General features: G+C 32.8%; 1 protein-coding gene across 1 annotated transcript; it reads left to right on the top strand.

Annotated features, from left to right (window-relative positions):
• The first annotated feature begins 295 nt into the window (after positions 1–295).
• Positions 296–22,850, top strand: LOC136220134 (beta-amyrin synthase). Its single transcript, XM_066007852.1, has 14 exons — positions 296–676; positions 2,290–2,766; positions 2,855–2,939; positions 3,869–4,035; positions 5,433–5,624; positions 6,676–6,789; positions 9,028–9,270; positions 10,582–10,680; positions 12,559–12,615; positions 15,290–15,480; positions 17,972–18,149; positions 19,212–19,292; positions 20,367–20,450; positions 22,339–22,850. The coding sequence occupies exons 1-14, from the start codon at positions 467–469 to the stop codon at positions 22,462–22,464; spliced, it is 2,304 nt and encodes a 767-aa protein (XP_065863924.1). The 5' UTR covers positions 296–466; the 3' UTR covers positions 22,465–22,850.
• Positions 22,851–23,833: the final 983 nt, after the last annotated feature.

Here is a 23,833-nt window from a genome sequence, read left to right as displayed (position 1 = left end):
TAAAAAAATTTATTTTCATGTCTGTTAACAGCCATTTTGAGGTACTGATTGAAGTTTACTGATCATAATATTTAAAAACGTAAAGTTGAGTGACTTTAAGTTTTATCTTATGTTTTAAAATTTAATGATCACACTGTGAAAATGAGTAAAATCCAGTCGTCATGAGCGTAATTTACCCTATATTTTATATATTAGTGGATTTAAATCTAATTTATCATATAACTTCCAACAAACAAAAAAAAGCACAAAAAAAAATTAGATAGAGAAAGAAGAGAGAGAAACCCATGTATATATAAAGGAAGGACAAGAGTACTAAAAAAACCATTCATTAACATACAAAAAACTTATTAGTTGCGTGTAATTAATAAGGTTTTAAAGTCACACTTTTTAAAACCTTATTATATAAATTTATATTCATATATTATATTATTATATATATAAGTTAGTATTTTTGAGAGAGAAGAATATGTGGAAACTGAAGATAGCAGCAGATGGAGGAGGAGAAAATGATGAATATTTATACAGTACAAACAACTTTATCGGAAGGCAAACTTGGGTTTATGATTCCGAAGCCGGAACACCCGAGGAACGTGCTCGGGTTGAACAAGCTCGTCTTGATTTTTATAATAATCGGTATCATTTCAAGCCTAGCGCTGATCTTCTCTGGCGCTTTCAGGTCTTTTCTCGCTTTATTATTCGAAATTATATTGTTTTTTTTAGTTTTTCGAGGATAGAATATATGTGCGTGCAGTGGCGGAACTAAAATCAAATATTCGGGGTGTTAATGGAGAAAAATTTAGTAAGGCGGATTATTTCGGGATTCAGAATTAGAGACGGAAATTCCGTCGGTAATTCCGCAGTATTGCTGAGTTTGAAGCGATTTCTGTCAATAATGATATTACTACAGAATTTTAATTTTCAGATTCGGGTATTCCGTTGGTCATTTCTGTAGAAATCTTATTTTCTCCCCGAGTAGGGGGTTCACGGACCAAAGTCAAATATCCGGACGGAATATTCGTTGCTAATTTCTCCAGTATTATGAATTTGACGCGATTTCTGTAATAATGACATTACTACAGAATTTTAATTTTCAGATTCGGGTATTCCGTTGGTCATTTCTGTAGAAATCTTATTTTCTCCCCGAGTAGGGGGTTCACGGACCAAAGTTAAATATCCGGGGTTAATAGAGAAAAATTCAGTAAGACGTTTTTTTTGGATTCAGAATTAGGGACGGAATATCCGTCGCTAATTCCTTCCTATTGCGAAAATGACATTACTAAAGAATTTTAATTTTCAGATTCGGGTATTCCGTCGGTCATTTCTGTAGAAATCTTATTTTCTTTATTTTCTCCCCGAGTAGGGGGTTCACGGACCAAAGTCAAATATCCGGGGTTAGTAGAGAAAAATTCAGTAAGACGGATTATTTCGGGATTCAGAATTAGGGACGGAAATTCTGTAGCTAATTCCTTCTGAATTTGTCCCGAATTCTGTCAGCAATGAGATTACTATAGAATTTTTGATTTTTCAGTTTCGGATATTCCGTCTGTAAATCTTATTTTCGTTATTTTTTCCCCGAGTCCGGGTTGATGGACAAAAGTTCGAGGAGTCACTGGACAAAAATTTAGTAAGCTAGACTTTTTTTTGGGATTAGGAATAAGTTACGAATTGCTGAATTCCTCCAGTATTGCTGAATTCGTCAAGAATTCTGTCGATAATGACACAGTATTTTGATTTTCAGATTCGGGTATTCCATCGGTCATTTCTGTATAAATCTTATTTTCTTTATTTTCTCCCTGAGCCGGGGTTGGCAGACCAAAATCAAATATTCGGGGAGTCAATGAAAAAAAATTTAGCTAGACAGATTTTTTTCGGAATTAAAAGGACGCTTCTGTAACTAATTCCTCCACTATTGCTGAATTCTGTCAATAACGACATTTCTACAGAATTTTGATTTTCAGATTTGGGTATTCCGTCCATCAATTCCGTCTGTTAATTTTATTTTCTTTATTTTCTCCCCGAGTCGGGGTTGACGGACCAAAGTCAAATATGTCGAGAGTCAACGGACAAAAATTTAGGAAGACAGATTCTTACGGAAATATATGTCGCTAATGTCTCCCAATATTGCTGAATTCAGCATGAATTCTGTCCGTAATGACATTACCGACAGAATTTTGATTTTCCGCGGAAATTTCTGTCGTTAAATACGCAGAGTCGGGGTCAACGGACAATTCCGCCACTGCATGGTAAATTTATTAATTAGAAAAACTAAAATTGAAAATGGATATGCAGTTTTTGAAGGAGAAGAATTTCAAGCAAACAATAGCGCGGGAGACGATAGGGGAAGGAGAGGAAATAACATACGAAAAGGCAACAACATCGTTAAGACGGGCAGTCCATTTTTTCTCGGCTCTACAAGCAAGTGATGGACATTGGCCAGCTGAAAATGCGGGGCCTTTGTTCTTCCTTCCGCCTCTAGTCATGTGTTTATACATAACGGGTCATTTAGACACGGTCTTCCCGGCTCCCCACCGAGTCGAAATCCTCCGTTACATCTACTACCACCAGAACGAAGACGGAGGTTGGGGGCTACATATAGAGGGACATAGCACGATGTTCTGCACAGTACTGAGCTACATATGTATGCGTATTCTCGGAGAAGGTCCGGATGGTGGCGGGCAAGATAATGCTTGTTCTCGAGCTAGAAAATGGATACTTGATCACGGTGGTGTCACTTATATTCCCTCGTGGGGAAAGACTTGGCTCTCGGTATTTATTTATTTATTTGTTCGTTCTTTCATTCTTTAAATATATAATTATTTCGTCTAACGTATCTAATAAATAATTTTACGATTAGATTCTTGGTGTGTATGAGTGGTCCGGAAGCAACCCTATGCTCCCGGAATTTTGGATCCTTCCTACGTTTCTTCCTATGCATCCCGGTTTGTATTACTAACAGTAAAAATTTTATTAGTTTCTGTGTTTTTACGTATAACGGTAATCAGTTCAGACAAATATTTTAAGGTCCTTAAATTTTGTCATAATCAACTCTTTAATTCCTACATTTATTTTTGTATGTGAAATTACAAAATTGTCCTTATATATAAAAAAAAACTTCTTTTTAATTTTCTAATTTAATCAATTACATTTTATAATGAAATTATGTAGTACATTTCTAAATTTATACATATTAATCTCATTTTTAAATTATTTAATATAATATTTTTAAACTATATTATATTAAAGGCATTACACCCATTTGACTCCCCAAACTAAAACTTTAAAGTTAATTAGTACCATAAACTATCAAAATCATCAATTAGGTCTCTGAACTAAGCAAAAATTATCAATTGAGTCCCTATCCTATTCTAAAATCAGAAATCGTAACTATTTGATATAGACTATAATAATCTGTGTCGGTTCAATGGGTTTGGAGAAGATGGTCTGAAACTGTTCAACCGAATGATTTTCGATGAGGCCTCAATTGATGATTTTTGTTTAGAATGGGGACTCAATTGATGATTTTTTTATTAGTCTAGGAATCTAATTGGTGATTTTGATAGTTTAAGGTCCTAATTGATTTTGAGGCCTTAGTTTGGGGACCCAAATGGATATTATGCCAATAATAAAATATTATTATGAATCTTGATAACTTTTTTAAATTATATTTTTTATTTTATTTTATACATAAAGTTTATTAAAAATAAAAAAAAGTCAGTTGTATAATTTTATAATTTTACCAATATTTTATAATTTGTATTATTTTTTAATATGTAAAAATATAAAAATTAATAAATTGTATTATTTTTAATTATTTTTTTTTTACCTTATTGATTGATTATTTAATGTAATTTTGGATTTATTTATGCAGCAAAAATGTGGTGTTACTGTCGGATGGTATACATGCCCATGTCTTATTTATATGGGAAAAGATTTGTTGGGCCAATTACTCCTCTGATCCTTCAACTCCGACAAGAACTTCATACAGAACCCTACCATCAAATCAATTGGACTCGAACTCGACATCTATGTTGCCCCGTTAGTTTCTTTCTGAACTACTCTCTCTAATCGAACTGAACCGAGTTTAACTTTGGTCAGCTCGGCAGAAAATGCATGAGCTCGAACTCGGTTGGAGTTCAATATACTATTCGAACTCGGTTCATTAAGAAAATTATGTGGTCATGAGTTGCTTGCGAGCATCTCGTTAATTCTATTCATGAACTTTGTTCACGAACAACTCAATAATTTTCTTTAAAGTGAAGAATTGAAGTCGAAAATGACGTTTCAATCTCATTTTGAAACTCCTATACGTAGTTTTGAAACCTACAAAACTACGTACGTTTTCATTTTTCATTTTATAATAGTATTATTATGGCTTAATATATCAGGACCTCCTTCTCGTTAGCCTCCCGAACTTGTTTAAAATTACATATTGGCCACATGAATTTGTTTAAAATGATTTTTTGTTCTCCTACAGTTGCTTAGATTGATATATTCGTCTCCTAAATTTGCATAAAGTGGTATATTTTTTCGATTTGTCAAAATTCACTCTTTTCTGCCACTTGGGCATGAGGAGTTAACATGTAACTTTATTCAAGTTCAAGGGCTAATAAAATATTCTATAAATTCATGGAGTCTATCTCCTTTTGGGTAGACCTATCCACGGACCCAAGTACCTGTCCAGCTTGCCTAGGCCCATGTCCCTTGGATTGGACTTGGACAAAGAAAATTGACCTTAGATCTAGGTCCACTAAAGCTCACCTATTTTTTTTTTGACGGATTTTGGATTGATAACAGTAGCACTGGTTAGCCCGACTAGGTCCTCCATATTAATATTGATTAATAAATTTATATATTAAATATTTATTTATAAATATAAATTTTATTTTTTATAATTAAAAATTATTTATATTTTTAGGTCGGTTTGTATGGGCTAGGCTTGGGATTTGATTTTGAAGTCCATGCCCAGCCCATCCGAGCTCGCCTAATATTAACAGCGGTTCCCGTTAGGACCAGTCCATGGACATGTCTTCTTTTGAGTCAAGTTCAGGGGGTTTCTGATGTATTAAGCCTACTATTATTGAAAAAATAATCGAACCGAATTTGCTTAAGAACCTGTTTATGAACGTTATAATCAACAGTAACGGGTCCAGGATTCACAATCTCTCGTGATTTATGGGTTACATAAAAATTTAAAAACCCGTGCACAATTTCTACAGAATTTTTTAGCGTTTTCTGACGACCAGTGGGTGCTCAAACCCCCCAAACTGGATCTGTCTCTGATAATCAAACTTATTCATGATCCAAGCTCTCAAGCCGAATTCACTTCTTAAATTTGGCTCCTTTATAAATTGAACCGTTTAACGACTCGGCTCATTTACAGTCCTAACTCAATCAATCATGTTGTTTTATTAATTTCTTAATAAATATTTCAGGAAGATGTGTATTATCCACACCCTCTAATTCAAGATTTGATGTGGGACTCACTTTATATATTCACGGAGCCTTTTCTTACACGTTGGCCTTTCAATAAACTCATAAGAAAGAAAGCACTTGAAGTCACCATGAACCATATTCACTACGAAGATGAAAACAGTCGGTATATAACCATCGGATGTGTTGAAAAGGTGAACAAATCATTTTCGTTTATTTGTCGAAAAATATTATATAAAAAAATATTTTTTGGATTTTTTTGGTGTTATAAGTCAACAGAAAAAATTTTAGGTTACTAAATAGAAAAATATATGAATAAAGAGCCATTTGGTTTACTTACTGTTTGCTGTCGGAAAAACATAGATTTTCTGCTGTTGGAAAAAACTATTTTTTATATATAAAAGGCAAACAATAATTCTCTAACCAAACACCTAAAACTCTCATTTTTAATATAAAAATCCTAACTGGAGTAGATAAACACCCCCTAAAACTCTATTTGACCATGTGCTATCCAAAATTTTGTCATCCGCCTCTTGAGATATTTCCGCAGGTGACATTTGACCTATTTTGAATGAAAAAGTATTCGATTTGTTAAAAATATTCCGCATGACATAATTTTTAACACGTAGCATGTATACGTGTCAATTGTTTTATTTTTTTTATATATACTTAATATGCGGATAAATAAATAATTGCTTTTTTATTTATTTATCCACATATGAAAAAAATCATTAAAACAATTGTCATGTGTACATGCCACGTGTCAAAAATTGTGTAATATAAGAGTGTTAAACAAATCGGATACATATACATCTAAAATGAGTTAAATGTCACTTATAGGAATATTATAGGAGGCAGATGCTACCAAATAATGCCACGTGAGGTTAATGACAAAATTTTGGACACTACAAAAGCCAAATAAGCTTTTATAATAAAAAATGTATGAAGAAAATGAGGAAAATTTTTTACCGTTTTGGAAAGTATAAATCATTTTTCTATTTAAAAAACATTTTTCTAAGTTTTTGAAATTCTACTTGGTTTCTTCTTACTATTTTGAAAACAGTAGTCACCCATTAGTTCCTTTTGTTTTCCGGTGTAGGCAAAAACCGAAAAATATTTTATTTTTCAATATAATTTTTTTTTTATCTAATATTTTTTTAAACACAATATTTTCTGATAAACAAACGGATTTAAATTAATGAATTCTTCTAATTAAATTATCTTTTTTGGTTTTAAATTAAACAGGTATTGTGTATGCTTGCTTGTTGGGTTGAAGATCCAAATGGAGTTCATTTTAAGAAACATCTAGCCAGAATTCCTGATTACTTGTGGGTTGCTGAAGATGGCATGAAAATACAGGTAATTAATTAATTAATTAATTAGTAGGTCGTAATTAGTCTGAATCGAGCTTTGGTTTGTCCATTAAAATCGGTTATCGTGTCATAAATGTGTTATTGGTTAAATTTGGCAAAATCAATCAAAATGCTAACAATACCAACCATAGGGTTTGTGTTGTAAAAAAAAACTCATAGGTACCGATCTGTAAAAATATGAAACTGTAGGGATTTTATTTGAAATTAACCATAACTTTAAAAAAAATCACGTACAAAAAGAAAAAAACAAAAAACAAATGTTAAACGGTAAATTAAACAGTAAATCCGTTGGGATCCCCCTGGGAGCATATCAAGGCGGGTATGAGGATTTTCATGAGGCAGTGATACCCATCCCCATCGCGTTTGCAGAGACAAAACAATCCCCATCCCTTCCCCATAGAGATTCTAATTAGGTCTCCGTCCCTGTTGCACCTTTAATAGAAACACTATTGTTAAAAAAAATCGAATGAACTTGTTTATGAGTCTGTTCACGAACATTATAATCAAACTTATTCATGGATCTATAATCGAGCTTTTGAGCTGAGTTTTACTGTTCTCAATCTTAGGCCGTTTACGAACCGAGTCTAAAATCGTGCTTAAACTCGACTCATTTATAAACCAAATCAAATATGGTTGAGCTTTTATCAAGTTGAACGTCAGACCACTCAGTTCGAACCGGAGTTTTTCTATGCTCAATCTCAGTCTTTTTATAAATCGAGCATCAAAATCGTGTTCAAACTCCACTCATTTATAAACCAAATCGAACAATATCAAACTTTCATCGAGTCGGACCACTCATTTACATAATATTTTACTTAATTAGGACCAGTTGAGTCTACCAATTGATTGAGATATCTATCATATTAATGACTAACTAAATGAATAGAAAACGAAATTTGCTCACGAGACTATTCATGAATATATAGTCGAACTTATTCACAAACATATAACCGAACTTTCGAGCCGAGTTTCATCCTACTCGCTCATTTACGAACTAAGCCTCAAAATTGTGGTAAGCTCAACTCATTTATAAATAAAATCGAATACCATCGAACTTTTATCAAGCCAACTATCGGACTGCTCGTTCGACCCGAGTTTTTCTATATTCAATTTCAGCTCATTTATGAACCAAGCTTCATAATCATCCTAAAACTCGATTTTTTCGAACCGAACACCGGACCACTTATAAACGGGACATAAACGGGATCTACTATATTAATAACTGCCTAAATGAATGGAAACAGAGCTTTGGGAGCCAACAGAGGCATTCATGTTTTGCAATTAGGGATATAAACGGGACAGAGCGAGGCGGGGATTACATTTTCTATTGTCGTTTTCCGATCTAACAAAGAATAAGATTGAGTTCGAATCGAGTTGTAGAAAGAAAAAAATTAACCTAACCTAATATCTTTAAAAAAAATCACACAGAATGTATAAAAAAGTAAAAACTAGATAAATGTTAAACGGTGAATTAATTAGAAAATTCGCAGGAAATCCCATAGAGGCCTATCGAAAACAAGTAACGAGATCCCCATATGGCGAGGATATCTATCTCCGTCCCCGCTTGCAAGAACAAAACAATCCACATCCCTGCCTCAGGGAGATTCTAATTAGGGATTCAACGTCCCTATTGCAACCCTTATATAAACACTATTGTTGAAAAAACAATATCGAGCTTATGTATGAACCTATAATCAAGCTTTGGAGCCAAATTTTACTATGCTCAACCTCGGCTCTTTAACTTCAAAATCGTGTTCAAACTCAACTTATTTATAAATCGAGTCAAATACTATCGAACTTTTATCAAGCCGAACACCAAACCGCTTGGTTCAAGCAACTTTTTTTCGTGCACAAACTCGACTCTTTATGAATCAACCCTCAAAATCGTGCTCAAACTCGACTCATTTATAAATAGAGTCCAATTCTGTCAAACTTTTATCGAACCGAACTTCATTCCACTCTGTTCAAACTGAATTTCTCCGTGCTCAATCTTAGTCCCTTTATAAATTAAACCTCAAAATCACGCTCAAACTTAACTCATTTACAAACCGAATCGAACACGGTCAAACGTTTATCGAACCAAACAGCGGACTGTTCCCGCGCGGTCCATTTACCGTCCAATTAAATATCTTTACTTAATTAGAACCAGTTGACTCTAACCATTGATTGAGATCTATCCATCATATTAATGACTCTTCTGCCTGCCTAAACGAATGGAAACCAGAGCTTCGGGAGCCAGCAATGGGACACAGGTTTTGCAATACAGGCATTGATTGCGAGCAATCTGACAGATGAAATAGGACACGTGTTGAAGAAAGGACATGACTTTATTAAAAGTTCACAGGTTAAAGATAACCCATCTGGTGATTTTAAGACCATGCATAGACATATATCCAAGGGTTCTTGGACTTTCTCTGATCAAGATCATGGTTGGCAAGTTTCTGATTGTACTGCTGAAGGATTAAAGGTGATTTACTGTTTTACCCTTGTTGGATGTTTTTTTATAGTGTGAATTAAATTGGGTTAAACCCCCGGAAAGGGGTCATTTAAGAGAATTATTCCCAATCTGGTAATGGTCGGGAAATAATTCCCTTCAAATGGTTGTTTTTCACTTTGTAGTTAAAAATAGCCCCGTTACGGCGGTGCCCACGGTAATGGTATTGTTACGACGGTGGCCCGCCGTAAGGGTACAAAACCCACCGCCGTGATGAGGCTGTTTTTAACTATATAGTGAAAAACAGCCATTCTAAGAGAATTATTTCTCGACCATTATCAGATTAGAAATAATTCTCTTAAATGACCCCTTTTTTGGAGGTTTAACCCAATTAAATTGCTGTTGTTATAGGTTAAATGCATCGTTGATGGTTCTCGTAAAATGGTCAGTCAATTTCAATTTGTTTTAATAAAATGATTCGACTTTAAATTTTGTCTCAATTAAATCACTTGAGTGACTTCAAGAGCAAAAAAAATATTGAAAAAGTGACGTGATTGTCACATCGGCAGTAGTCAACTTTCTCTGTTGACTGAAACAACATGTAGTTGTCACATGCCTGAAAGAAATGACAATTGACACACGCGACTGACACCTAACTGACACTTATCATTTCGGCCAGCTACATGACACTCAAGTGTCAACTATATGTCATTTCGATCAGCGGTGAAAATTAACAGTCATGTCACTTTTCTGGTATCTCTTTACTTTTTAAGTCGTCGTAGTAACTTAATTGAGATAAAATTAACTTAATGCATAGTTGGTTATTGAACTTTTGTGGTTATATCAACATAATGATTCAATTTCAATTTTAAACCCTCAATTAAGTTTCTTCGGTGTCTTGAAGAGCAAAAAGACATCGAAAAAGTGATGTGACTGCCACGTAGTTGACCAAAATGACATCTGGCAGCCATTTGTCATTTTGGCCACATAGGTGAAAGCCACGTATTGTTTCTGTCCGTGTTGTTCAATGTTTTTTTTGTTCTTGAAATCGTTAGAGTAACTTTATTTGCCGCGTGTCATTTTGATCAACTACGTGGCAACCACATATTGTTTCAGTTAGCAGTAAAAGTTAACTATTGTTGATTTGACGGTAATGTCAGTTTATTGATATAAAATTTAAAAGTGAATGATTTTTTTTTTTTTTTTTTTTGACAAATTGAAGTTGAGGATCAAACATTGAATTTAATGACCCATGCTGTATTTAGCCCCATTATTAGATATATTTATAGAAATGACTATTATTATTGAATAAAATTTAATTATATGGATGATAATGTATTGCAGTGCTGCCTACTTTTTTCAATGATGCCACCAGAAATTGTTGGGGAGAAAATGGAACCTCAAAACTTATATGATGCTGTCAATATCCTTATCTCTCTACAGGTGACACTTGTCATTTCATTATTTTTCTTTGTATCAATTCGGGTTATCTACATGTTAACGAGTCGAATCGAGACCGAATATATGTTCTGTATTAGCTTTTGACCATGTTTGGGAATTAACTGTTAGCTGTTAGTTGTTAGCTGATTGCATTAGCTGTTAGCTGTTAGCTGATTACATTAGCTGATTGGACTAGCTAATTTGATTAGCTGTTTGTGTAGATCTGTTTGGTAAAAATTAGCTGATCGATAATAGCGGTTTGTGCAAAAAGACGAATAAGGGCATTAATTTTGGCGCATGATATCTATTAGGGTTAAAGAAGTCCATTAATTTTAATATTGCAAAACGCTAATTGAAAAAGCTCATTTTAAGAGCTTTTTCTAAATTAGCGTTTTCATCCCAAAACTCTCTCCCAAACCTCTCTCCACCAAACACTTCAATTAGCGGTTTCAGTGGTCAAACCTCTAAAGTTGGTCAAAACCGTTCTTTTTATCCCAAAACGCTCTTTACCAAACAGGGCATTTATCAAGCTGAGCTCTTATCAAGTATAATTGAGCTTTGATCGAGATTCAACTAGATTTATCATGCATATACAAAATAAGTAAGCCTTAATATATCACCAGCCTCCCACGTTATTCAAAAACTGCAACCAATCCTTCGAATTTTAAAATGTTACAATTAACCTCTTCAAATATTGACAACGTTTGATAATAGAGGTTAGTTGTAACGTTTTGAAGTTCAGAAAGTCAATTGCAATTTTTGGATAATTTGAGGGGACTAGAAATGTATTATGCGAATAAATAATAAAGAAGAAAGAAGATAAAAAAAATTAGTCTTTAGGATTTGTATTTTAAACTTCGAATTCTTAATTTTCGGAGTACTTGAGAGTTTAAATTAATGACTAACTACTAATTTTCTTTGATTATTATAATTATTTTATTTTGAATTAAAAATTAATGAAATATATATAGTTATTAAAAAATAATTGAGTCTGTTAACAAGCTCTCGAGACGAACTTAAAGAAATTCAGGTTCGGCTCGTTAATGTCTCGAGCTGATCCCGAGCTCTACTGAATCGAACTTAAAAAAGCTCAAGCTCAACTTGTTAGTGTGTCGAGTCCTATCGAGTCAAACTTGAATAGTTTGCGAACTACTTAACACATCTAATTGTGTCAAAATGGTATTAACTTAAGTATATGTTTTATTTCATTATTATATATATGATGTCAATAGAAGAAAAACGATAATCATATAATTTAGGAGGAACTATAAAAATAAACCTTGTGATTTGACCGATTTGTAAAAACAATTTAAAAGTTTGCGAACACGGATTTGTGCCCTTTGCAGTTTACAAATTCAGTCGTTCCTTTAAAAAAATTATTGTCTATTTACCATAAAATGACGTGATTTGGAGCAATTAAAAAGACCGACTTCGCAAATTATCCAAAATACAATATCTAACTTTGAAAATTAACTAAACCACGAGTATTATTTAACTAAAAAATTGACTCACATATTCTTTAACTGTAAAAGAGGGCGAGCCTTGGCGCAACGGTAAAACGTTGTTGCCGTGTGACCTGAGGTCACGGGTTCGAGTCTTAGGAGCGGCCTCTTGCCAATTAAATTGGCAAGGGAAGGCTTGCCCCCAATACACCCTTGTGGTGGGACCCCTCCCCGGACCCTCGCTCAGCGGGGATGCGTAATGCGACCGGGCCGCCCTTTTTTTTTTATTATTCTTTAACTGAAATTCACAAAATATAGATCATTATTTGCGAACTTTTAAACCACGAAAACTGTGTATTTTTCTATATAATTTATGTTATATTTATTGTCATGTTCAAAAATCATATTGTATTGAACTAATAATATAAAGTACTTACAGAGTAAAAATGGAGGATTATCAGCATGGGAGCCAGCAGGGGCTCAAGAATGGTTGGAAGTGAGTAACTTTAGTTAAGAATTAAGTGTCAAAATCATCCTTAAAATTAACCGTCGTCCAAATGGAATTTCAGGTATCGATTCAGTTGTTAAGTTGAATTTTTTTTAACAAATTAGTCCAAATTTTATAAATTTTTAAATATTAAAATTGATTCGTTTCGAGCTAATTTGTCAAAATTTACCAACCTAAAAACTGAGTTGATACTTAGAGTTCAATTTGGATTAAATTGATCATAGTTACCAACTTTAAGGATGATTTTGACCCTTAATTTCTTTAGTTAACTTAGTTTTTTTTTTAAAATCTAATGCGTTAAATCCCTATTTGGCTCTTATAGTATTCAAAATCTTATCATTTGTTTTAGGCCTAATATACAAATAACCCCCTGAATTTGTCCAAATGTTGCAACTGTCCCCCTCAACTTTCAATTGTAACAACTTACCCCTTAAACTTGTCCAATTGTAAAACATAACCCCAAATTGAGAATTTTCTTACCCCGTATTTGAAGCAACTGTAAAAAAGTTTTCCCGGATTCGTATTACGCCAAAGATCTGATTATCATACTCCATGAGCGTTGCAGATTTTGTATTTTACGTGTTTCTTCAATTGCAGTCCATGTCAGCAATTTGAGGTTGTGTTTTACAATTGGACAAGTTTAAGGGGTAAGTTGTTACAATTGGACTTTGAGGGGTAAGTTGTTACAATTGAAAGTTGGAGGGGGCAGTTGCAACATTTGAACAAGTTCAGGGGGTTATTTGTGTATTAAGCCTTTGTTTTATGTGGTATCATTTAGTAATATTTGCCCTGACATATTTGTATACGTGACATTTAACCTTTTTTTACGAAAAAAATTAACTAATTTGTTAATTTTTACCACATGACATAATTTTTTACAAATGATAATTATTTTTTTTTTCATATAGACTTAATATGTGGATAAATAAATAAATCAATTCCACATGTAATGAAAACTTAAAACAATTGACATGTGCACGTACCACGTGTCAAAAAATTGTGCTATGTGGTAAGAATAATTAACAAATCAGTTAATATTTCATTCAAAATTAGTTAAATGTCACTAAGACCTGTTTAAAAGCCCACCAACCCACCTCTTATGGATTGGGCTTGAACATGTATATTTAAAAATTGATCTAGCCTAACCTAAATATGCTCAAGCCCGTATATAAAATGGGTTGGACCTTGAATTTTCCTAAAAAGCCCGAACTCGCCCCGACCCACCCTTACATTATATACACTTTATATATTTCTTTTAGAGGAAATTACATGGAAAAACATATCTCATAAATAATTTATAGTTATGACAAATTTTATTTCTAATTTTGTCAATTAGGAAGTTACCAATAATTAATTAATTTGAAGAAAGTTATCCAGGTTTAAATTTAAAAACAAAAACTGTTTTTCTTTGACATTTTCAAAATAAAAATTACAAATATGATCTATTTCATATAAAAGTTAATCATTTGACTAAAAACAATGATTATTGTGTAATTTACCCTTTCTTTTATTACCTCTATTTGAATTTTATTACATTTTTTATGAGTAATTTTATTATTTGCTAAATATCTTTTTTGGGATAAATGCGGCCCAATCCGCTTAAATATAATGCGGGTTGAACTGGATTTGGACAACAAAGTTTTGTTTAAAACCTGGTTAGACCAAGCCCAATCTATGAACAAATCTATTGTCACCTATAGGAATACCTCGAGTAAATGTTACCAAATAAATATCGCATGGTTCAAATGAAAAGATTTTGGATACTACAGCGGTCAAATACGCTTTTCTTTTTCAAATCTAATTGAACCTTCCATTAACAATATTTTGTATACAGAATTTGGCTCCTTGAAGTTAGTAGACATGTTCAATTTAATCCAAATCAAAGTTTAAGTATCAATATAACCCCAAAATTAGTAATATTTAACAAATTAGCCCAAATTTAACAAATGTTTAGATATTGAAATCAATTGTAATTAGACTAATTTGTTAAATATTGGGTAAATTACACCAATGGCCATTGAACTTTACCCATTTTCACATTATGGCCACTGAACTTCATTTCTTCCCGGTATGGCCACTGAACTTTACATTTCTTAACATCGGTGGCCACTTAATTTTAACTAACTTCTCAAAATGACCGTTAATGATCGTTAATGATCTCAAAATGAAAATATTCAAGAATTAAAGTTGTTCAGAACGACATTTACCATGAAACCACATTTTTTATTTTCGAAAATCACATTTTTTGGAGCTTTCTCTCTCTAAAAATTCACTTTCTCTCTCCTAACCAAACAACACCAAAATGACTTCAAAACGAAAATTTTCAAGAATTAAAGTTCCTTAGAATATCATTAACGCTTTGGATTTTTTATTTTTAGCCATCAACGGTCGTTTTGAGACGTTAAGTGGCTACCGGTGTTAAAAAGTGTAAAGTTCAGTGGCCATACCAGGAAGAAATGAAGTTCAGTGGCCATAATGTGAAAATGGGTAAAGTTCAATGGCCATGGGTGTAATTTACTCGTTAAATATTAACAAACTTCGTAACTGGGTCGATACCTAAATTTTGATTTCAACTAAGCTGAACCTGTCAGTCAACTTCAGAAACCAAATTTACCCTTAATCCATTTTTTAAAAATCTAATTGAACAATATTTTGTATACAGCTGCTGAATCCAACAGAGTTTTTTGCTGACATAGTGATAGAACATGAATATGTGGAGTGCACATCTTCTGCAATTCATGCTTTAATATTGTTCAAGAAACTGTATCCAGGCCATAGAAAAAAGGAGATTGAGAAGTTTATTTCTAATGCTGTCAAATATTTGGAAGATGTACAAACTTCTGAAGGAGGATGGTAAGTAATTACATTATTATTATTAATTATGCTAATTAACCTTAATCTGGCCGTTGTTGTCGTGTGACCAAGAGGTCACGGGTTCGAGTCTTAGGAGCGGCCTCTTGCCAAATAAATTGGCAGGGGAAGGCTTGCCCCCAGTACACCCTTGTGGTGGGACCCCTCCCCGGACCCTCGCTCAGTAGGGACGCGTAGTGCGACCGGGCCGTCCTTTTTTTTTAACCTTAATCTTAATGAAAACTAGGTTGTAATCGAGCCGAGTCAAGTTTTGGCCTGTTTATGTTTGGGTCGGTAGAAAATGGATGAGTTTGGTTTGGGCTTGATAGTCTGTTCGAGCTCAGTTCATTAAGAAAAAAAGGTCTGATCGTGAGCTGCTAAGTTTATTTGCTCACGAACAACTAGTTAATTTTGTTCTTGAACTTTGCTCGTGAATAGCTCTCGGCTTGACAGAAAATGGACGAGCTCTGTGAGGTGCTTGTTTATTTGTTTATGAGCTTTGTTGATAAACATCTTGTTAATTCTGTTTATGAACTTTGTTCGCGAACAGTTCTCGGCTCAGTTGAAAATGGACGAGCTTGATTCGAGCTTAACATCATGTTTGAGCTCAGTTTATTAAAAAAAAATTAACTGGTCATGAGTGCTGGTCGTTTATTTGTTCATAATATTCTGTTCGAGCTCGGTTCATTAAGAAAAAATTATTTGATTGTGAGCTGCTCGTTTATTTGTTCACGAGTTTTGTTCACGAACAGCTCGTTAATTCTGTTCATGAACATTGCTCGCGAATAACTCTCGAGTCGACAGAAAATGAACGAGCTCGTTTCGAGATCACTTTATTGAAAAAAAATTTATCGGATCGTGAGCATCTCGTTCATTTGTTCACGAGCTTTGCTCAAGAACAATTTGTTGATTTTGTTCATGAACTTTGCTCGCGAACAATTCTCGGCTCGGCAGAAAATGGATGAGCTCAGTTCATTCAGAAAAAATTATCTGATGGTGAGGTGCTCGTTTATTTGTGCATGAGCTTTGTTCAAGGACAAGTCGTTAATTCTGTTCATGAACTTTGCTCGTGAAGAGCTCTCGGCTTGATAGAAAATGGACGAGCTCGGTTGGAGCTTAAAATCTTGTTTGAGCTTGGTTCATTAAGAAAAAATTATCTGATCGTGAGTTGCTCCTTTATTTGTTCACGAGTTTTGCTTACGAGCAACTCATTAATTATGTTCATGAACTTTGCTTGCAAACATCTCTCGAATCAATAAAAAATGGAGGAGCTAGGTTCGAGCTTAATACCTTGTTCGAGCTTAGTTCATTAAGAACAAATTATTTGATTGTGAACTGTTTGTTTATTTGTTCACGAGCTTTGCTCGGGAACAACTCGTTAATTCTATTTATGAACTTTAATCGCAAACCGCTCCCAACTTGAAAGAAAATGGATGAGCTCGTTTCGAGTAGAACATCTTGTTCGAGCTCGAGAAAAAATATCCGATTGTGAGCTGTTTGTTTATTTGTTCACGAACGTCTTGTTAATTATGTTCAAAAACTTTGTTTGCGAACAGCTCTCAGCTCGACAGAAAATGGACGAGCTCGGTTCGAGCTTATATCTTGTTCGAGCTCGGTTCATTAAGAAAAAATTATCTGATCGTGAGTTGTTGTTCTTTATTTGTTCACGAACAACTCATTAATTTTGTTAATGAACTTCGTTTACAAACAACTCGTTAATCACACTCCTTAATTATGAATGAAGATTTGAAGTCGAAAACAGATTTAATCTCATTTGAATTTTTTTTAATACAAAACTACGAAAAATTCTCTTTTATAAAAACTATTATTAAAAAATGATAAATAATTTATTAGTCCCTACATTTTCACCTAATATATTGTTTAGTCATCGTATTTTAGATTGGTAGGGGAAGGCTTGTCCCCAGTACACCCTTGTGGTGGGACCCCTCCCCGGACCCTCGCTCAACGGGGACGCGTAGTGCGACCGGGCCGGCCTTCTTTTTTTTTACAAAACTACGAAAAATTCTCTTTTATAGAAGCTATTATTAAAAAATGGTAAATAATTTATTAGTCCCTACATTTTCACCTAATATATTGCTTAGTCATCGTATTTTAATAATACATTATAAGTTTCTTTTAACATTTGTTTTATTTAACAATTTAGTTCTTATAGAGAGAATAAACTGTTTAATAATTCAAATATTTAAGAGACTAAACTGTTAAATTGAACAAAAAAACATTATGGTAGGTAAGAATTTAGTAATTAATAGATTATTTTAATTTACCCATTGAACAAATGGTCGAACCGAGTTTACTTATGAGACTGTTCATGAACCTAGAACTAAACCTGTTCGCGAGTTTTCAAACCGAGTTTCGTCATTCTCAAGCTCGATTGGTTTACGAATCGAGCCTTAAAATCATGCTGAAACTCGGTTCTTTTGTAAATTGAACTGAACACAGTCGAGTTTTTATTGAGCCGAACTTAAAAATGTAGGTATGGAAATTGGGGGGTTTGCTTCACATATGGGACATGGTTTGCACTTGGTGGACTTGCAGCTGCTGGAAAAACTTATAACAATTGTACTGCTATGCGCAAAGCTGTTGATTTTCTTCTCAACATACAAAAACAAGATGGAGGTTGGGGAGAAAGTTACCTTTCATGCCCTCAGAAGGTTTGAAAATATACTTCTACTTAATGAAATTAAATTACGACGTCAAATTTACCCCTAATATTTTTGGAAGAAATACATATTTAACTGCATCATTGGTTATGGTTGTCTCAAAATGATCACTCAACTTCAATTTATCTGAATAAAATTATTTAACTTTGAATTTTGTCTCAATTAAATCACTCTGGTGACTTAAAGAGTAAAAAGATTCTGGAAAAGTGACGTGATTGTCACATCAGCAGTAGTTAACTTTCACCGTTGATTTAAATGACATGTGGATGTAAGATAGCTGATCGAAACGACATGTGGATGCCACCTAGCTAGGTGGCAGCCATGTGTCATTTCGGTCAAGTATGTGGCAGTCACGTATCGTTTCGATCAGCAGTTACTGCTGATGTGGCAGCCACATCACTTTTCCGGTGTCTTTTTGCTTTTGAGATCGTCAGAGTGATTTTATTAAAACAAAATTCAAAATTTGAATGATTTTATTCAAACAAATTGAAGTTGAGTAACTATTTGAGACAACCATAAAAAATTAGTAACAATGGCCAAATTCAGCCTTAACGTTTTTGTGGAACTTTAAATTTGATTCTAACATTTAAAATAGACAAATTTACTTAATATTTCAAATTAAGGCCACTTTTACTCTTATTTTACTGAAAGTTTGAAAATTTTGACTTAACTATTATTTATCTGTCACATCGAAACTTTTAAAACGTCATTTATAAAATATTAATTTATTACTAACACATTTAATTTTTCTTTTATTAAAATGTTATATAAGTTAATTATAATTTTTCTGCTTCCGAAGTATTTAAAATGTTATTATGTTACTAATATAGTTAAATAACTAATAAAAATTGTAAAAACTGTGTCATTTTATCAATAAATTTATTATAAAATATTAGATATGACAATCAGATAACTATCAAACTAATCGTTTAAATTTTACATTGGATGAGGAATAAAATTAATCTTATTTAAAAATATTAGAATTAAATTCGTAACGTTTCATATATAATACGTAATTTAAAGTAGCTATTAATTATTATTGTGAATTTGCAGAAATATGTACCTCTTGAAGGCAATCGATCCAATTTAGTCCATACTTCTTGGGCTTTGATTGGTCTCATTTCTGCCGGCCAGGTTAGTGGCTCCTACGATTATAAAAAGTAATTTACAGTTATAGCAAATCATATTTTGCATTTTATCAATTAGAAAGTTATCAATAAATGATTGGTTAGAAATGGTTAGAGAATGTTAAAAGATGATAGAAATTCAAAAATATTTAACAGTTTTAAAATAAAAAATGATATATCTGATATAATACTAATAAAATTATTAATTTGATTAAATTATAAATATTTTTATCATTTCTGATCTTTATGTAAAAGATCCTAAAAAAAATTTACATTGTTGCGGACTGAACTTTTATGATTGTCTCAAAATAATCATTTAATCTTTCATTTGTCTAAATAAAATAATTTAATTTAAAATTTTATTTTAATTAAATAACTTTAACAACTTTTAGAACAAAAAGAATGCAAAAAAGTGATGTGGTTGCCACATCAATATTGGTTAACTTTCACAGCTAATCCAAACGATAAGTGTCTACCACTTAGATGATACATGGCTACCATCTATCTGACCAAAACTATGTGTCAGCTAAGTGCTAGACACGTATCATTTCGATTAGTGGTGAAAGTTGGCTAGTATTGAAATAGAAGTCATATCACTTTTTTTAGTGTATTTTTGCTCTTGTAGTCACTGAAATTACTTAATTGAAATAAAATTCAAAGTTAAATGATTTTATTGGCACTGATTGAAACTAAATGACCATTTTGAAACAACCATGAAATTTAGTGACCAAATGATGTATTTAACCCTAAAAAAAATAGAGTAAATAATTTATTATTCGGACATTTTTACCTAACATACTGTTTAGTCCTCATATTTTAATATTACATTGTTTACTTCTTAATTTTTGTTTTATTAATAATTTAGTCCCTTATAGAAGAATTAAACTGTAATAATTTAAATATTTGATTGACTAAACTTTTGAATAGAACAAAAATCTAAAATTAAACAATGTATTCTTAAAATACGAGCTAAACAGTTGGTTAGATAAAAATATATGGACTAATAAATTATTTATCAAAATAATATATGTTAATTTTTTGGACAGAAAGACTGATATATTTAATTTGACAAACTATATAGATGGATAGAGATCCTAAACCTCTTCATAGAGCAGCAAAACTATTAATCAATTCCCAATTGGAAGATGGTGATTTTCCTCAACAGGTATACTACATAATTACATGTTTTTTTTTTTTGGTAAATTGCACCGATAATTACTGAAGTTTACAGTCAGTTTCAAAAAGGTTACTGAACTTCATTTTATTTCAATAAAGTTATTGAATTTTGTTTTTTTTATTTCAATAAAATCATTCCAATTAGTTCAGACATTAAAATAGTGATGTATCAAGAACATTGGAAATGACTCTGTTACGTATAACATGACAACCACGTGTATAGAAAGTGACAGCTAAAAATATAAAAAAATATATATTTTTTGTCTGTCACGAGATAGTTTTGAGCAGTTGAATTAAGTAAATAACAAGTCATCTTGTCATGTTATTCGTGAAAATCAGTCATTTCTAACATGACTGTCATGCCACTTTTCAGATGATTTTTTTTAGCTAAAGTGGTCGGAGTGATTGCATTGAAATAAAAATGAATTCATTGAAACAAAATGAAGTTCATTGGCCTAATACATTTGTATAGTAGTGCTCACCTGGACTTTTAACATTCACTGTTAGATTCAAGCTTATAAGAATCTTATGCTGGAGATACAAATCATCCTAAGGCTTAAATTTAATAAGCTTGGATCTAATGGTGAATAGACCTGTCCACGGGTCCGGGTACCCGCCCGGCCCGCCCAGGCCCGTGTCCCTTGGACCGGGCTTGGACAATAAAAATTGTTCATCGGCCCAGCCCGGCCCATGCCCGCCAAAGCCCGCCTATTTTTTGGGCGGGCTTGGGATTAATAAAAATAACACGGGCCGGCCCAGCCCGGCCCGCTTATTAATATTAATTAATAAATATATATTTATATATTAAATATTTATTTTTAAGTATAATATTTATTTTTTTATAATTAACAATTATATATATATATTTAGGTGGGCTTATATGGGTTGGGCTCGGGATTTGATTTTTAAGCCCGAGCCCAGCCCGGCCCGAGCCCGCCTAAATTAATTGTGGGCTGGGCTGGGCTTGGGCTGAGCATTTTTACTTAAAAACCCGACTGGCCCGGCCCGAGCCCGGTCCAGCCCGGCCCATGGACAGGTCTAATGGTGAATGACCAAATTCATTTGGTCATTCAGGGTCCAGGTGAGTACTACTATACATTTGTAAATCCTTTTACTTGTCCAGAAAATTCAGTTGTCTTTTTATATTTTGAAAATATTTTATTTACCCTTTGAACTTGCTTAAAATGACTTATTGACCTCCTAAAATCCAAATGGCAAAGCAAAGTGAAATTTTGGTAAATTGAAATGTCGTACACTTTAAGCAAGTTCAAGAGACTAGTGAACCGGTGTAAGTAAGTTCAGGAGGCATAAATGTTACTTTAAGAAAATTCAGGGAACAAATAGGTCACATGAAGCAAGTTGAGGGGTAAATTAGGACTTTTGAAAGTACGAGAGGACAGTTAAATTTTTTGTACAAGTACAAGTGGTTAAAGATGTATTACGCCAAGTTCGTTGATGTTTTTGAACAGTTTAATACATATGTTGTCCCTTGTACTTTGCCCAGAACTTCACCTACCCCTGAATTTTCAAACCTTCTAAATGACCTCTATTCTACTTTGTCCAAAACTTCAACTATCCTCTGAACTTTCAGAAGTTTCAAATGACGGAATGTGTTTTCCGTTTTCAGCATTTAACTTCTATTGAGAAATATGAGGTTATTGAATGCAATTGGACATTAATATGAATAATTTGGAACTTTTGAAAGTTCAGGAGTGAGTTGAAGTTTTGGACCAAGTACATAAGGTAATAAATGTTTTAGCTTTTTTAAAAATGTATTAGCCTTTTTAAAACTAACATTAAACTTCAGTGACTATTAATACAATTTACCCGTTTGTTTTTCTTGGAATATTGAAATATTAAAAAACTGAAAATTGCAGGAAATAACCGGTGTGTTCATGAAGAATTGCATGTTGCACTATGCAGCATACAGAAATATATACCCAATGTGGGCTCTGGCTGAATACCGTAACAGGGTTCCATTACCCTCTACCGTTACTCTTTAAGGATATGCATTCACTGAAGTTGACAGACAGATTCAGTTTAGCCCAAATTAAAATTTAGGTAACTTAATTTAGGTAGCTTAGTTTAGAAGTTGATAATATTTATCAAACTTGGACTAGTTTATTTAATATTGTCAATTTCAGAACTAAGTTGATATCTAAACTTCGATTTAAGCTAAACTGAACATGTCTGCCAACTTCAGAGACCATAAGATATATAAGCTCCTTTTGTATTTGTTCCTTTTAAGAAAGAAAAGGAAAAAAAAAGTGTTACTATAGAATATATTTGTTTTTTCATTTTTTTTCTCCAAATTGATCAAAGATAGGTTCTTTCTTTTGTATTTGTAATTATCAGCAAATTATAATTACATCAAATGTCTTTTTTATAACCAGAATTGATCAAGAAATTATTAGAAGTATCCGGTTTTCCATATCAAATGGAGAACCTCACATATATAATATGGATCCACACATATTATAAGAGGCTCCACTATTTTAATTGTTAAGTAAGGTCACAATATATATGTCAAAATGTGAATTGGGGATCCTCAAAGTGACATGAAAGACCGAGTAATTAATATAAAAACTCGTTCTTAAGATGCAATTAGATAGAACATGTCTTTTCGATTTAATGTGCCCTCTGTTAAGATGCAAGTGTAAGTTGGTATTTGAAGTTTCGCATTAAAATCTTACGAGAGAGGAGTGAAAAGTCTATAATTGGAAGGATCCACTGATCCACTACGTTAAAGTTTTGGGAGTGTCGGTCCTGAGGGGTGAAATGAGGGACGGTCGTCTAGGGGCCCTCTCAATTAAAGACGTCCAAATTCTTAAAAATAAGGTATAAGGTGTAAAAATATCTCTAACATTAATTTTACCCCTAAGGTCTAAAATGATGCAATTTTACTCTTAATTTTGGCAGTCAAGAGTAATTTTACTACTAATGTTAACAAGTTGGGTTAATTGGAGAAATTATTCATCAAATTATCTTGTCGGTCATGAAACTTATCATTTACACTTCACATATGCATCATTTTATCACTACTTAGTAACAGATCACAAACATATGATTAAACATAAAAATAAATTAAAAAATATAATGTATTTTATACAATTTCGACAAAAAAAAATTAAATATTTCACCGAATATAATATTTTATATGGGTAAATAATTATAAGGTCCCTGTGTTTTTATCTAACACGTTAGTAGGTCCATCATATTATTATAAGGTCCTTAAGTTTTATCTTAATCAATTCTTTAGTCCTTCCATTTATTTTTGTAAATGAATGTCCAAAATTGCCCCTAGTTATATACATAAAAAAAAATTATCTTTTAGTATCAAATTTAATCTAATTAATTTTAATGAAGTTTTTG

The sequence above is a fragment of the Euphorbia lathyris genome, chromosome 1, assembly GCF_963576675.1.
Source record: "Euphorbia lathyris chromosome 1, ddEupLath1.1, whole genome shotgun sequence".
NCBI classification, from domain to species: Eukaryota; Viridiplantae; Streptophyta; class Magnoliopsida; order Malpighiales; family Euphorbiaceae; genus Euphorbia; species Euphorbia lathyris.
This window is presented reverse-complemented; position numbering and strand designations above follow the sequence as displayed.